This window comes from Rattus norvegicus, chromosome 8 (genome assembly GCF_021556685.1).
Source record: "Rattus norvegicus strain SHRSP/BbbUtx chromosome 8, alternate assembly SHRSP_T2T, whole genome shotgun sequence".
In the NCBI taxonomy this organism is placed as follows: domain Eukaryota; kingdom Metazoa; phylum Chordata; class Mammalia; order Rodentia; family Muridae; genus Rattus; species Rattus norvegicus.
Window position 1 is genome coordinate 68,086,117 of NC_141541.1, and position 15,812 is coordinate 68,101,928.

The window sequence follows — 15,812 nt, forward strand, 5'->3', positions numbered from 1 at the left end:
GCTGGGAACCTAAACCAGGGCTTCATACATGTTAAAAGTAAGTGCTCTTTGCTGTTCAACAGCCAGCCGTATGTTAGCCTTTATAGTGATTTTCCAGGGCTCATGGACTTGCCTAGGTTTCTCCTTGTAAAAGAGGGTTTGCTGAGCCAGGTGTTTCCAAGGGAGATGAAGGATGATAATGAAGAGATCTACACACACACACACACACACACACACACACACACACACACACACCACACCACCAACACACACCAAACACACATACACACACACACACCACACCACCAACACACACATACACACACACACACACACACACCACACCACCAACACACACATACACACACACACCAAACACACATACACACACACACCAAACACACATACACACACACACACACCACACCACACCACCAACACACACATACACACACACACACCAAACACACATACACACACACCACACCACACTACACCACCAACACACACCAAACACACACACACACACACCACACCACACCATCAACACACACCAAACACACCAAACACACACATACCACACACACGAAACACACACACACCACACCACACCACCAACACACACATACACACACACACACACCAAACACACATACACACACACACACCACACCACACCACCAACACACACATACACACACACACCAAACACACATACACACACACACACACCACACCACACCACACCACCAACACACACCAAACACACACACACACACACACCACACCACCAACACACACATACACACACACACACACCACACCACCAACACACACCCAACACACACACACACACACACACCATACCACACCACACCTCACCACACACCACACATACACACCACACCACACACACCACACACCACACACCAGAGAATGATAATGAATAGTTTTACACACACACACCACACACCACACCACACACACACACCATACCACACCAAACACACCAAACACACACACACCATATCACACCAACACACACCAAACACACACACCATACACACACACACCATATCACACCAACACACACCAAACATACACACCACACACACACCATACCACACCAAACACACCAAACACACACACACACCATATCACACCAACACACACCAAACACACACACCATATACACACACCATACCACACCAACACACACCAAACACACACACACACCATACCACACACACCAAACACATACACACACACACACCACACAACAGAGAATGATAATGAATAGTTTTACAAGCACACACACCACACACACACACTGATAATGAAGAGTTTTACACATACACACACTCCTGCAACTGTCTTGCTCCAAGAGGCGCTTTACAGGAGGAAGGAAGATCCCGTGGGAAACTGCCCAGGGCCTGAATTCATGGCACCTGAACTGGACTTGGAATGAACCCAGACAAAACTCAAAAGACCTTGTGTTCATGTCTCCCACGTCCTCAAACAGAAAGCCTGGGGCACAGTTTTCTGGTTTTATTTTAACTAAGGTCAAACAAAATAAGCAAAGTGCATGGATTTTAAGTGCTCAATGAGTTTTAATGACTGTCAAGTTATCATCCGAACCAAATAAAGGGCATTCCTAGAGCAGGAGGCCATTTTCCCTCTTCCGATTCCCCACCCCCACCCTGAGCTGACTCTGGCTTTCTCTCTATCGGTTTATTCTGGATTTTTCTTTTCTCATTTCCTTTTCTTTGCATTCCCACCTTCCTCCCTTCCCCTCGCCGCCCCTGGTCTTGAACACGGGATATACATGCCTGGCTTTTGTTCAACTTCTAGGCAATAAAATGTCTCCCTGTCTCCTGGACCCCTGTTCATTTTTATTTTTATGTTTGCCACAGCTGTTTCTCCTATGACTGTAACAGCACATCCATGCATTCTACTGTCCAAACAGAGTTAGGGCATTAATATTAAGACAGCTATGACTTTCCAATAATATATTTTGGGAGAAATTTCTGCAAGGTACAAATACCTGCATGTGGAATTACTGGATGAGAAAGGCAGGAAAATATTTAGCTTCGAAGATGTGTTGCCCAGGAGCCTGTACCCTTGGCACTCCCACTAGTTTTTGAACATGTCACACAGCAGCTTCTCCATTGGAGTGTTCCCTATGGTCTTTCGGAAGAAGAGGAGCTCGATGCGCTCAGCTGTGATGAACCTCAAGGATGGGAGCAGGAGAAGCAATTTCCCAAACCTGAACGGGAGAAAGGATGCTGTCAGGCCAGCCTCAGAGCAAGGCAGTGGGGGAGGGGAGCGGAGAGAGGTGCCCAGGGCTAGCCTGGGGCATTTCAATGCAGGAAGGCTCCTCCCTGCATTAGAGGACTCACTTCCACCTTTCCATCAGTTAGAAACACAATAAAAACAGGGACTCAATATTGTTCATTATGTGTCAAGATTATAAAGTGAGAGGTTTCTTTGCACATGAATGTGATATGTGTGTATCTGTCTGTCAGTCTGTCTGCACGCCCTTAGTGTGTCTACAGGTTCTCATGTGTTCAGGTGGAAGTTGAGGTCCAGTATCTTCCTGGATCATTCTCTATTACTGAGGCAGGGTCCCTTGCTGACCCGGAAGCTCACCAATTCTGGCTAGTCCACCAGCTAACTTGCCCCAGGGACCACTGTGGTCTCCCAGGAGCTACAACTGCAGGCCTGCCATGCCTGCCAGCTTTTGTGTGGGCGAGCTCCAGTCTCCATACTTGTTTCCATATTTGTTCAGCTGTCTCCCAGCTTGAGACCTTGGGAGCAATCCTGCTTGGATGCTCATTGATCACGAGTGCTATAATTAAGTCACATTAGTTTTACATAGACAAATATGAGTTCCTGTCTGTGAAACACCTTTGATGACAGGAACTACTACTGAAAATATTCTGAGGTCAAGGGAGATTTCAGTTAGCTGAGATATATCCAGAAAAAAGAATCCATTCTAGTTTCTTTCTATCTTTCTTTTTCTTTTTCTTTTTCTTTTTAAATACTGTTTCTTTTAAGGATTTATTTATTATGTATACATGTTCTGTCTGCATGCCAGAAGAGGGCACCAGATCTCATTATAGATGGTTATGAGTCATCTCATGTGGTTGGTGGGAATTGAACTCAGGACCTCTGGAAGAACAGTTGTTCTTAACCACTGAGCCATCTCTTCAGCCCACCATCCTAGTTTCAAGTAAGAATCATTTGCTAACAGCTGTCCCCCAGTACAAAAAAGAAAAAAACAAAAATCAGGACCAGATGATCCTGGGGAGAAGGCCTGAGGCCCATTCCCCTACCCAGCCCCTCCGCCTCCCTCCTCTTCCACCCCACCCCACCTCCACCCCCACCGGAAGAAGGCTGAACTCCACAAAGCAGTTGCTGGTTTGACTGCACCTAGAGAGCTATGAGAAGCCAGCACTTCGCTCTCTGAGCTAGTGAGTGGCTTTGCCCAGCTAAAATCTTCCCTTCTCTTGGGAGCAGTCACCCCCCCCCCCGCCCCACCCCACCCTACTCTACCTTCCCTTCTCCTGTCTTACTGACCTAGGAGGTGGGAAGGAGTACTGTGAAGTGTACAGGAGAATTACTGCAAACTTCGGGAATGGACCCACCGGGTAGATGGCGGGTGAGGCACCACTAGACTGTTAAGAACACAGTAAATAGAGGCTGAGGCTACGGCTCATCTGGTGCTCGGCAGGCACCAGACCCTGGGCTCTATCTATCCCACGTGCAGCTGCACATGCCTGTTCTCCTCCTCGTGCTCTGGAAGTGGAGGCTGGAAGCTCAGCTTAGCCCCAGTGGCACAGTGAGCTCAGGGCTTAGCTTGACCACACGGAACTTAGTCTCAAGACAGTGTATCGGGGCAAACCGTACAAACCATACAGGGGTGGGTGTGATTAGCGGTTCTGTGCCTCAGCATCTAACTCTCTGTAGGCTTGGCTAAAGTACATTGAACTGGAGACTGGAAAGCCACTGCCATGGCACTCAGTCCTGCCTAGAGTAAGTAATAAGCTGCAGAGGTGACCTGGGGAGCCTGGGCGAAGAGCCAGAGGTCATCTTCTTCAATCACTTTGTGTGTGTGTGTGTGTGTGTGTGTGTGTGTGTGTGTGTGTGTGCACCCATATACGTGAACACACAGGCGTGCTGGTATATACACACAGAGGCCAGAGGAAGACATTGCACACCCTGTACATTTCCCCTGTGTTCCCTTGAGACAAGGTTTCTCTCTGAACCTGAGCCTTGCTATTTCAGCTAGACTGGCTGCACAGAGCACTCCCGGGGTTCTACCTGCCTCTGCTACCCAGCACCCCCCCCCTTGTAAAATTTATTTAACCTGCTATACCCATCACTTTCACCTGTCTCTCATGGGTCCTAGGCATTTGAACCCATGTCCTGATGCTTGCACAGCAAATACTCTTACTCCTGGGCCTTTCCTCCCTGTCTTTTGAGGCAAGGTCTCTCAATTGAATCTGTAACTTGTCAATTCCACTAAGCTGCTGGCCAGTGAGCTCCATGGATCCACTTGTCTCCCCTAAGATCAGTGCTGGGTAATATGTGCTACTATGCCTGGCTCTTATGTGGGTGCCGGGGATCCAAACTCAGGACTTTATGCTTGGTTGGCAGACTCTGGGTGACTCAAGTTTCTCCTGCCCCTCCACAGGAAGTCTTCCCCAGTACCTTTGCAATGGGATCCACAATCAACAGGCCAGGGTGCCTCTGAGGGCTGGTCCCAGAGGGAACTTGACCCAGGAAGACCCCTGGTTTCTGAATGTCTGTGATGACCACTTGTGAAGCTATGTCAAGCCTTCGCTATTCTCCCACTGGTCCTATACCATGTGGTACAGAGCTTACCTACCTGAGAGGTGACTAAAGATGACCGTGTCACCATAGTTCTTCAGAAGATGGCAGACAGTGTGGTCTAGAAGAGTCCAGATGCTTGGCTGAATGGAATAAACTACCTGGTGCGTCAGTGTAAGACCTGGTGCTAGACTACGTTGGGACCTACACCTATGTCTGCCACCTCCGCACAGCCTGCACCAGTTGGCCATAGCTATGTTTCTTCATGCCTGGCTTTCCCACACATCCTCACAGTGTGCCTTCCACACTTTCCCCAGAGCTTGGCAAGTTCCTTCTAACTCTCAACTTTCCTTTTAAGTTTTGAACAGTCCTGCTTCCGAATGCATAGCTTTGCCTGTTTTTTTATACCTCTAGCTAAATGCCAAATCTGTCCCTTTCCAGAGTTCCGAGTTGTATACGGCAGTCTGTTTCCCTGCTCCCTGTGGCCACTCCCTAAGGCATGGAATCTCCCAGACAAGGCACAGGGAAGTCACTGCTCTGCCCTTTGTGCACACTGCCCACCAGTCTGCATGGGGTCCAGTCCTGTGGATGAAAGCCTCCTCCCACAGAACCTCAGGTGTTCCCCTTACCTCTGTCATCGGACTAGGCATTCTGAACTCTAGTCTGGTTCCAAGGTAACTCTCTGGCTGGATCTTCCACCTTTCTACCAGCAAGAATCTTTTGACACTTCCATACTGGACTCCTGTCTAAGAACACATTTTGCTGGGCTCTCCCTGCCTTCATAGGTAAGATTTTTCTCTTCTGTTTAGATCCTGTCCTGTTATGGACACACATGGTCCCTGTCAGAGGCTGGTAGGGCACACCTGTAAGCCCAGAATTAAATTTGAGCCTAGTCTAGACTGTAAACCGAGATCCTACTTTAAAAAGTAAGTTTTTGCTTATTTATTTGTTCTTTTGAGACAGCATTTCTTTGTGTAGCCCTGGGTGTCCTAAAACTTGCTCAGTGGTCCAGGCTGGCCTTGAACTCAGAGAGATCTGCCTACTTCTGCCTCCTGAGTGCTGGGATCAATGGCATACACCACCACTTGCCTGCCCAAAAAGTAAAAATTTAAAGCCTGCCATTTGCTACCCTTCCAGACACAAGCCACTCTCCACACCTGACCAGGATGATTCTTGTCTTTCACGTGGCTACCATAACAAACATCCCCATAGGCTTTGTCTCTTGGTGCCCTCCTGGGCCTGGCATGGAGCCTGGTCCACAGGAGATGTTGGGTATCTGTGACTGACTGAGCCCTTTATCCTGCTTAAGCAAGGAAGCCCAGGGATGGTGTAGGAGAGGCAGGTAGGGGGAAGGAGGCAAATGGGGAGGGTAGGTGGGCAGGTGGGTCATTGCTATCACCTCACAGGCTGACTGGGGTGGTGAACCTTGCTGTGCTGGCTTAGCATCACCTGGGACTGGTCCTGCAAAGCCTCCACATGATCAGGATCCTTCAGACCTCGTGTTTCTGGAGAGAAGCAGCAACAGTGAGCTCCCTTGAGCTCCCTTTCAGAAGTCGGCCTCACCCCACACCCCCAGAAGTAGTTTGTCAGGCCACATCTCTTTGTCTGCTTCCCCTCACCCAGAAAGAAGACTGTCCCTCTATACCGGGGGTGGGGGGGTTTATGAGGAGCCCAGCAGACAGAAGTGACCATAAATCTGCTTCTTCCCTCTTTCTTCCTAACCATGTCTTTGGAAGGCTTGGGCGAAGGCTCAGTACCAGGTTTGAAGAGGACCAGGGCCTTCAGGCAGGCAAACTCTGTGGGGTCCACTGCCAGAGCACGGAAGCGGGAGATAGTTTCCTGCAGGAAGCGCATCTCTGCACTGGCCAAGGCCAGTCTGCCTTGAGAGCTGCTGGAGGCCTCAGGCGGTGCCAGCAGTGGGCAGCTGTCCAGGGGCAGAGACCACTGAATGGCTCCAAGAAGGAAAAGCTCATTCCATGCCTCTTCCAGCAAGATCACCTGTAATCAGAGAGGGCACAAGTGTCAGCACAGGGGCACAGCTCCCAGTGCTCCCAGCCTGCCACCTTCCCCAGGAGCAGAAGAGCCCCTCGCAGGTGCCTATAGCTTCGCTCCTGACCTCTGCCTACACTGGCTCTGGCTCAGCTCCATGGATTCAATCCAGAGCTGTGGCTGGACCATTCAAGATAAGCCTAGGGATGCTGGGCGGCCTCAGGAGGAGCCCGAGAGCATCACACTGAGAGAGTTCAAAAGACTGGCTGACTCATCCAAGCTGTCCCTCCAAGCCCTGCTGAGGGCTCAGAACCTCTGGCCGGCCACACCACTCTCTTCTGGACCACCGTGAGATCTCTGCCAGCCTACTAGAAGCTCAGAGCACTTTTTCAGATGTGGAAAGGCTAGGGGACGCTCAGATCTGAATTCATAGGAAGCCTGTGCTCTAAAGAACTCAGTCAGCCACTTGGTTGTTGTTCTGGGTATGCAGATGCCTCACTGGCACAGAATGCCTACAGGCCAGACAGTTTGCACAGAAGAAAAGGCAATGGACCCAAAGAGCCATACACCCCACTCTGCATGCCATTCCAGGTTCTATGCATCTCTGGCTAGCATCCTTCCCTCAGAGAGTTACATATTCCCACTGCCATTGCCCTAACCATACCCAGCTCAGAGACACAAGTACCCCAAGGTCACCTTCCAAACTGTGTAAGTTCCCATCCCTCACCAGCCCAGGGGTATATGTTCCCCCAAGCTGGCTGACCTCCGACTGCTGACTGTGCCTGGCCCAGCTCCTGCAGGCAGGCTGTGTTGTGTACCTGGTCCCGGAAAGGCAGGTTGGAGAACACAGGCAAGTTTTTGGCCCATTTGACGGCCATGAAGAGCAGGCGAGCTGATGTCTCATGGATGCCATCCAGATTGCAGGGGGATGCGGGGAATTCGGGGTCATTGCTGGTGACGTCAATATTCTCTTCGGCTATAAAGGAGGAGGTTTGGACCTTAGTGCTTCTCTGTGGAAGTCAGGTGTGAGGACCCATGGCCACTGATCTCCCACTTACCGTCCTCTGGCTCCAGCTTAGCACATGTCTCAGCAGAGATGAGGCTGGCCATAAAGTGGTGACCCATGGCTCTGGCTGCAGATACAGATGTGGGGCCCCGGGGACTGGGCCCTGCCAAGGCAGGAGAGGCCACCACCGGTTCTGGTCGGGGATCACTGCCTGGTTCCATGCTCTCCAGGTGGACCTGAGCCAGGCTTCGAGGTTGGCGCTCATTCTGTACAGCTTGGAAAGCAAGGAGACTCAGGACACGGACACACAACACCCACCCCTTGGCAGTGATACCACTTGCTCTCTTGCCTTCCCCACCTCACTGTGCCCAGCCCACCACTCACCATCTTGGTTCATGCCTGCTTGTAAGCACTTCTTCAGCCGGCAGGCCTGGCACTGGTTTCGATGGGCCTTATCCACTGGGCACATTCCTGCCCCTACCTGGCACCTGCAGAGGACACAAGCTCCTGGGGGCCAGTGTCATGCCCTGACTTTAGGCTTTGAGTTGGGGCTTCCGCTTTCCCGGAACACCCTCCACCTGTGCTAGGCATCCCGGGGCAGGCCCGCAGGGCTGGTGGCACCTGTAGATGAGCCTCCGTCTCACACTCCTCTTGAAGAAGCCGCTGCAGCCATTGCAGGCATAGATGCCATAGTGCTTCCCACTGCTGCTGTCCCCACACACTCGGCACTGGAGCGAGGGACCCACACCTGAGCAGGGAGGCAGAGCTGGACTGAGAGGACAGCACACTCCCTCCCCTAGTCACTCTTCTTCCAGGTCCGTAGGTTCCCACATTCCCCAAGCTAGCTACACCCACCGGAAACAGCAGCCTCCTCACCATGACATCCTAACCTCCGCTCCCACCCCTTCCCCTCGCTCCTCCCTCCGTGCTCCCTCCACGCTGCCTCCACCTTCCCGGCTCCATTCCTCTCCTGTGGGTGGCTGCAGCCTCTTACGAGATGTGCCACGAGGATCTCTTGGTGTCTCAAGAGCACCCATCTCCTTCCTCGGCAGCTCCATTGTTGGGTCCTGCTCTGCTGACCTCTGAGTTTCTAGGACTTCTGGGTTGTTAGCAGACCCTCTTGCTTGCTCACGGCCCTGGGGCTGGGGATACCTGGCTCCAGCTCGCTCCTGGCTCCCTGAACCTGCTGCTTGTACGCTCTTCCCCAAGAGCCCAGACCTCACCTCCAGAAAAAAATCATACCTGTCGGATCCTCTCCGAGGCCCCATCTACCTGGAGACTCCTTCTTGGAGGCCGTCACAGCCATGGGCACAACGGAGGCAGACACTGTAGAGCTCATTGGATACAGATGGTCCCAAGGGTTGCCTGCCTGCTAGAAGTTGCTGGACCCAGCTTATGTATCCATTTCTGTCTGTCTGTCCTCTACTTCCCTCCCCTTGCAAGTTAGGAGCGTTTCCTCCTTCTGGAGCTTTCTCACCACCTTGGCTCTGAGTCCAGACTTCTCCCAGCACGGCGCTGGACACAGTGTATGATCCTCTTCGCTGGGCACAGTGTATGATCCTCTCAATCTTTACCGTCTCCACAGGGGATCAACTGGCCACACCTGCAGCATTACCCAGGTGCCCCTGGGAGCCAGTCAGTCCTGCCACCTTCACACTGACTCCTAGGCTGCCTAACGTGCAGGAGGTTGGCTGAGTCGGCATGCTCTCAGCTGTCTGTTATCCGATGACAAGTCTTACGGGGGAGGAGTGTTACATATCCCACCTCCCCCAAGGACTTCAAATGTTTCTGTAGCATTCACCACGTATTCGAGGCATGTGCTACTGTATGTATCATTGTGTCTGTGTGGGTTTCTGCATCCAGTTGTTTCTTCACGTTGGGTCCTGGGAAGCCCACCCTCTATGCTGGTGGTTCTCACCCTAGACTCTTGATAAAGGATGGCTTAGGGCCAATGGTTTGCCCCATGGAAGACTCACGTCTCCAGATGTCTCTGCGATCAGATCCGGCAGAAGGTATTGGGCAGGCTGTAGACATTTTCCCATGGGGCAGTGAGGTGGGATGCAGCTCATGAAACAGGAGTCTGTGTCTCCTGGTACCAGGCTCCTAGAGGAAGAGAGGCTAGGGCAAGGATGGATCTACCTCCATGTATGCTTCTGCTCTGTCATGGGCCATGCATCCCCAAGCAAGTGACTTAGCTTCTCTGAGCCTCAGTTTTCTCCTCTCGGTGTGATAGGATGCCTGTCTTAGGTTAGGGTTGGGAAAATGAAGTTAGTTGATTCCCAGAATGTATTTTGGTGCCTGGTACTAAGAAGGTTGAAGCAACACAGGGAACATCCTTTCTTGCCCCTGCTACTCTGCCCTTTGCTGTCCTCTCCCCAGGCCCCAAGTGGATGGGAAAGAGTGTGTTGGTGTGCGGGGAGGGATGCCCGTCCTCAGCTGCCTTGCCTCACAGAGTGGGAGAGGACGATTCTGTCCCGCATTAGAGCCCGGGAGCATCTAGAGGGATCATGGAGTTAAGAGGACAGAAGGGTGGGGCATGGCCTCCTAAGTGGGGTTAACCCTCAGTATGACAGAGAAGCACTATTAGGGATTTGGAAAGTCAGCCCAGGGGCTTTGCAGGGTGATCCGCTGAGGGCAGGAGCCTCTCATATGTCCTGTCTGTCCCCACTTCTACCCTGAACCCCCTCACGACCCTTCACAGACAAGGCCTGAAGCTCCACTTAGCAGCCAAGTCAGGGCATCAGAGCAAGGTTTGTACTCTAGACATGCCATCTGCTTCATGCAGCCAAGTCACCCTAGCAAGTCCTCCAAACTCTGTGGGCAATTTTGAAGACAGACATTCATGGCTTCTGTGACAGCTTCTCACCTGTCTCTGTCCTTACCTAAGATCTATGTCCCAACACCCCACTCATCTCCAACTGATCTGCATAGAAATGTGAGGGGGGCCCAAGGACTTTGGTGCTGTGCAATCATGTGCAGGGGTAGAATAGGGCCAGGCTGAGGGGAGGGTTGAGCTGAACCAGTACAGAGAGAACTATCGGGCCTCTGGGTGTGGAATCTATGGTGGGCAGGAGGAGTCAAAGGTGGAGTCTCAGCAGTGAAGTGCTCTGGGGAAGAATTCAGAGACTTCTCACACAAACCCCCGCTGTCACACACCTCACAGTGACCCTACAGAAAAGCCACCACTATGAGCCTTGCAGCTGGGAGCCTGAGTCAGAGAGGCCCAGAGTAGGGAGTTAAGTTGCCTCAAGCTGCACAGCTATGGAGCAGTAAAGAGGCAGGAATGGAGCTGAATGTAAATCAATGCAGATCCATCCCAGCGTCTCCAGGGAGACATCGGAGTGAGCCTGGGCCAGGAGAAGGGGCCAGATGAAGACAGGACCTAGGGCCTGAAGGGCAGTTGCTGGCAGCACCTAGCCTGGCATTTTATTTGCTGGGCTCTGTGCACTTCTGTTTCTTCATCTCTAAAGCAGGTGGATATGTTTTGGGGGTTGGGGGGATGGCAGACATACTGTAAAGGGTTAGTAGGGTAGAGGGAGGAGGCAGGGGCAGGCTAGTGCCAAAGGGAGTCCTTTTCTTCTTTTCTGGGTGGACTTGGGCCTCATTTGGGGCTGACAATATAGAGGAAGGACTGAGGAAGGGAGAAAATCCTAGGGTAGCCCCCAGCTGGGTCTCAGGGAGGCTTCGTGTCGAATTGAGCTCAGAGACTTGACCCCACAGGTGTGTGACAGGACAGACTCAATTCCTTCCCCATGGGGCTTTGCTTCTGGTCAATCCCTGGAGGCAGAGCAAACAAGTAGAGTGGGTAAGGGGGAGCCCCTCCTGCTCCCCTGCTTCATCCCTGCCTGTCCTTCAAAACCTGCTCAGTTTCCTCTCAACCCGCCTGTTCCCTACTGCTAAATCTTGTCCAGGCCCAGGCTGTGCCTTACTGAAGCTTACTCCAGGTGTACTTTCTCTCCTCTGTCCAGATGGAAGATCCCAGAAATGGGCTTAGACTTTAGCTTGGCATCTGATCAGAGGGCAGGTCTGTTCCTGAATCTGTGTTCTCCTGACATCCTCGGTCTTTGGCATATTAGGTCCTCCCGGGACTGAGCCCTGTGCTGGCAGTAGCAGCTCAGTGGTTAGATGACGGGAGATGTACCGTGCAGGGGTTAGCTGAGCCTGGGGGGCGGGGGTGGCGTTCCCCCAGCCTGTGACCGCCAGCTGCTGGGGCAGACGCCAAAGGATTACTCAGCTCAAAGCCTCGAAAATGCTGACAAAGCCACCAGAGGCCACCTTCCTAATGCAATTATTCTTCTAGGGGACAGAGGCCACCTTCCTAATGCAATTATTCCTCTAGGGTACGGGTCAGCAACTTCCTCTGACTCCCCAGGGGCCTGGGCGGGTGGTGTGAATGGTACAAGCAGCAGTGCTAACCTCCTTAGGGCCCGGGCTTGGAAAATCCCTAGTCTGGGTCTGGCTAGGGCACGGGCCTGAGGTTTGACCTGCCAGAATTCTGCCTGACAATGGAGATGGCTCCTGCCAGGTTGGGACAATGGCTGCTGCCTGTGACGTTGGTGACTGGCTGGCATTCCAGAAGTGGCTCTACAAGATCTAGTCCTGTCACAGCATGGGGCCCCTGGAACCATCTTCTCCCAGGGTTAATTACCTGACAGGGTATCGTATACTCGAGGCTAGCCTCAAACTCGCCATGCAGCCAAGGATAACCTTGAGCGTTGTCTTTTAACTTTTATTTTGTTCTTTGACAATTTCATACACGTATAAGGTTCTCTCTATTATCTACCTCCTAGACCACTCCCACCTGCATCACATGCCCTCCTCTTCCTCTCTACAAACTCTCTTCAAACAAACAACGAACACATTTTGACTTTGTGGGGTTTTTGTTTTGTTTTGAGGCCCAGTGAGTTTAACTGGAAATGTCTATGTAACAATGGGTTTGAACTATGGACTGGAGCGTTCCTCAGTGGTACACAATGGCTGCCTCTCCCTCAAAATCTATTGGTAGTGGGAGAGAAGGGCCCCTTTAGTTCCTCCCTGATTCACGTTTAGTTGCTGATAGGTCTTGTGTAGGCAGCCACAGCTGCTCGGAGGTCAGCCTCTGCCTCCTTAGTGCCGGTATTTCAAGGGCAAGCCACTTGGTCTACGTGGTCCTGGGAATGGAACCTAGTACTTGGCTAGGTAAGCTCTCTGCCAATCAGGCCCCCACTCCGCCCTGAGGTATCCTCACTCTTTGAAGAGATACAGTTGCCTGTGTGTTCTACAGAGCTCAGCAACTTTACTTCTCAAACCCAACCAACAGGAAATTTCCAGAGCGTTAAATCCTGCTACAATTGTATAAAACACCCACCTGTGGATGCTGTCTGTGTGCCACAGACCCTCATACAGTAGCCACTGCCGATGGGGAGACTATCTCTTGGTTCCTGCACTTCAAGCCATATAAACAGTGTTTCTAGCCTGATTTCATAGGAGACTAAAGGTCGCAGGATGCCGGGCTTCTTGGCCTGGCCTACCTGGATCAATGGCTTCTTTTTCTAGGATGGGCGGTGTACAGGTCAGAACTCAGAAAGGCAGATGCTAGCAGGCAGACACCAGCCGTTCCTCAACAAAGGCTCTTTACTCTGCTCTCTAGATAACATTTAGAAGTAATCAGATTTCTCCTGCCCAGCTGCCCAGGCCGTCTGTGGAGAAGTCTTTGCCCCTGAGCATTTTAAAGACTGAACAGACCGAGAACCCTATCCCTGCACCAACTGCAGGGAAGGTCTTTACCTTTTCACGTGAGGTGACTGGGGTGATCATAACTGGGTCAATTCCTCCCTTCTGCCAGGCCCTCTGAAGGGTGGGCTTCTTCCTCTTTTCTCTAGCAGAACAGCGTGTGTGTGTGTGTGTGTGTGTGTGTGTGTGTGTGTGTGTGTATGTGTCTGTGTATGTATATATGTGGTATGTGTGTGTTTACACGTGCATATGGTGGAGGAGGACAGAGGTATCTTGCTTCACCCCTTGAGATAGTTCCTCACAGAAGCACCCCAGTGCAGCTAGGCTGGATCAATAATGAGTCCCCTGGATCTGCCCTCTTCTGCCCCCAACACTGGGAATCCAGGCACATACAGCTATGCCCTACTTTTATGATTGTCATGGATTTGAACTCAGGTCCCTGTGCTCACAAAGTAAGCACTTTACTCACTGAGCTTCCTCCCAGGCCTATACTAGAAGAACATTCTAGAATCATCAAGGCAGAAGTTCCCATCAGAAGGAAAAACTTCGTTATTTTTTTAATATTGCCTGATAAATATGCATTACAGCTAAAGTTGGAATAGAAGAAAGCGAGTTCATTTTTTTTGAAAACAGAGGGAGTGGGTGGGAAATCATATTACCCAGAGTAATACTAACAAGAAACACTTAGGAACAGATTAAGCATAGAGCGGGCATGCTGAATCCGCCATAATTTCTTTAAACTATAAGGCCAGCACATCGGCATCAGGGCGGTCTCTGCTGAGAACAGCTGTAGCCTGCAGCAACCCACCCCTGCAGCTCCCGCCCCACCCCGCCTCACACCTGCTGAACTGGATTGTAAACCAGTTCATTGCTGGGTCACGGATCAGATCTTGGGGTGGAAAGCGTCTCAGCAGGGGTTGGGAGAGAGTACAGAAGAATTTGAAAACCAGTATAAAAGTATTTTTAAAATTGTACTTGTTTTTTTTTTTTTTTTTTCTTGTTGGTTTGAGACAGGGTCTTGACATAGAGTCTGGCCTGAGCTCCAGCCTCCAAGTGCTGGAATTAACACTGTTGCTCACCATACCCTGCTAACATGCATCAACAGGCCCAGCCACAGCAACGCACAGGAAAAGTGAAGGGATTTCTCCACAGAAACCTTTCTGCCGTCCATGCTGACCTCCCAGAGAATGTTTCTGGAACTTCAAGGATAGGCTGGAGAATTACCAAAGCTGTGTATGTGTGGACGTGCAGGAATGCACACGTGGGGGTGAGGAGAGGCCACATGTGACATGTGCTGAGTTGGCACAGAACATCACTGCCCGCATCCACTTATTCTTGAGGTTCTGGAAACTGTCACGATGACAGCTGCAAGGATTATAGAAAATCCCCAGAGGAGCTGTGCAGAGGGACATGCTCTAATGTGACACACGGCGACATTTCCTATGCGACTTTTGATACTGTCCTCCTTCCTGATACCCTTTCTTAACTATATTTTACCATTTGTCAAAACTTCTAAACTGAGGCTCTCCTGAAGGGAGGTGAAAGAGTTGTTCCCTAGAAAACACACAAGCCCAAAGCAACTCTACACAAGGAAGAAGTTCCAGGAGGGTCCTGGGTAGGAATGGGTTTTTTTTCCTGTCCTTTCACCCTGTGCTGCCCAGACCTGACTGGAACTCCTGACCCCTACACAGAGCATGTGTTGCCTGCACATGGCCTGTGTGTGTGCTTGCGCATGGTGTGTGTGCATGTGATGTGTGTGCATGTGTGTGTGCTTGTGCATGGTGTGTGCATGTGATGTGTATGTGTGTGTGCTTGTGCATGGTGTGTGTGCATGTGATGTGTGTGCATGTGTGTGTGCTTGTGCATGGTGTGTGTGCATGAGATGTGTGTGCATGTGCATGGTGTGTGTGTGTGTGTGTGTGTGTGTGTGTGTGTGTGTGGTGTATGTGTACATTCATGCGTACTCAAGTCCACACAGGGAAGCCCAACACTGATGTCGGGATATCTTCCACTGCTCACTCAATGTATTCTGTAAGCCAGGGTCTCTCAATCAAATCCAGATCTCATCAATAAGGCTAGCTATCTAGATCTGGAGATCCCATCTTCATTTTCTGAGGCTGGAGTTACAGGTGGGCTGCCACACCTACCTGGCATTCACAGGGACTTTAGGGATCCAGGCTCAGGTTCTCATGCTCGCAAAGCCTGCCCCTTAACCATGGAGCCGCATCCCCAGCTCCTCAGGAGAACTCTGTCCATGTCTCCTGTCAGATTTTCTTACATGGACAGGGTCACA

The 15,812-nt window shown here is 51.3% G+C and overlaps 1 protein-coding gene across 1 annotated transcript; it reads right to left on the reverse strand.

Moving 5' to 3' along the window:
* Window positions 1–1,569: 1,569 nt before the first annotated feature.
* On the reverse strand, window positions 1,570–9,304 carry Nr2e3 (nuclear receptor subfamily 2, group E, member 3). The gene is given in 8 exon segments (NM_001427660.1): window positions 1,570–2,245; window positions 6,212–6,317; window positions 6,570–6,810; window positions 7,620–7,777; window positions 7,860–8,081; window positions 8,192–8,295; window positions 8,429–8,555; window positions 9,050–9,304. Coding segments are annotated over 8 exon segments (1,188 nt in total). The 5' UTR covers window positions 9,147–9,304; the 3' UTR covers window positions 1,570–2,112.
* Between the last annotated feature and the right edge of the window lie 6,508 nt (window positions 9,305–15,812).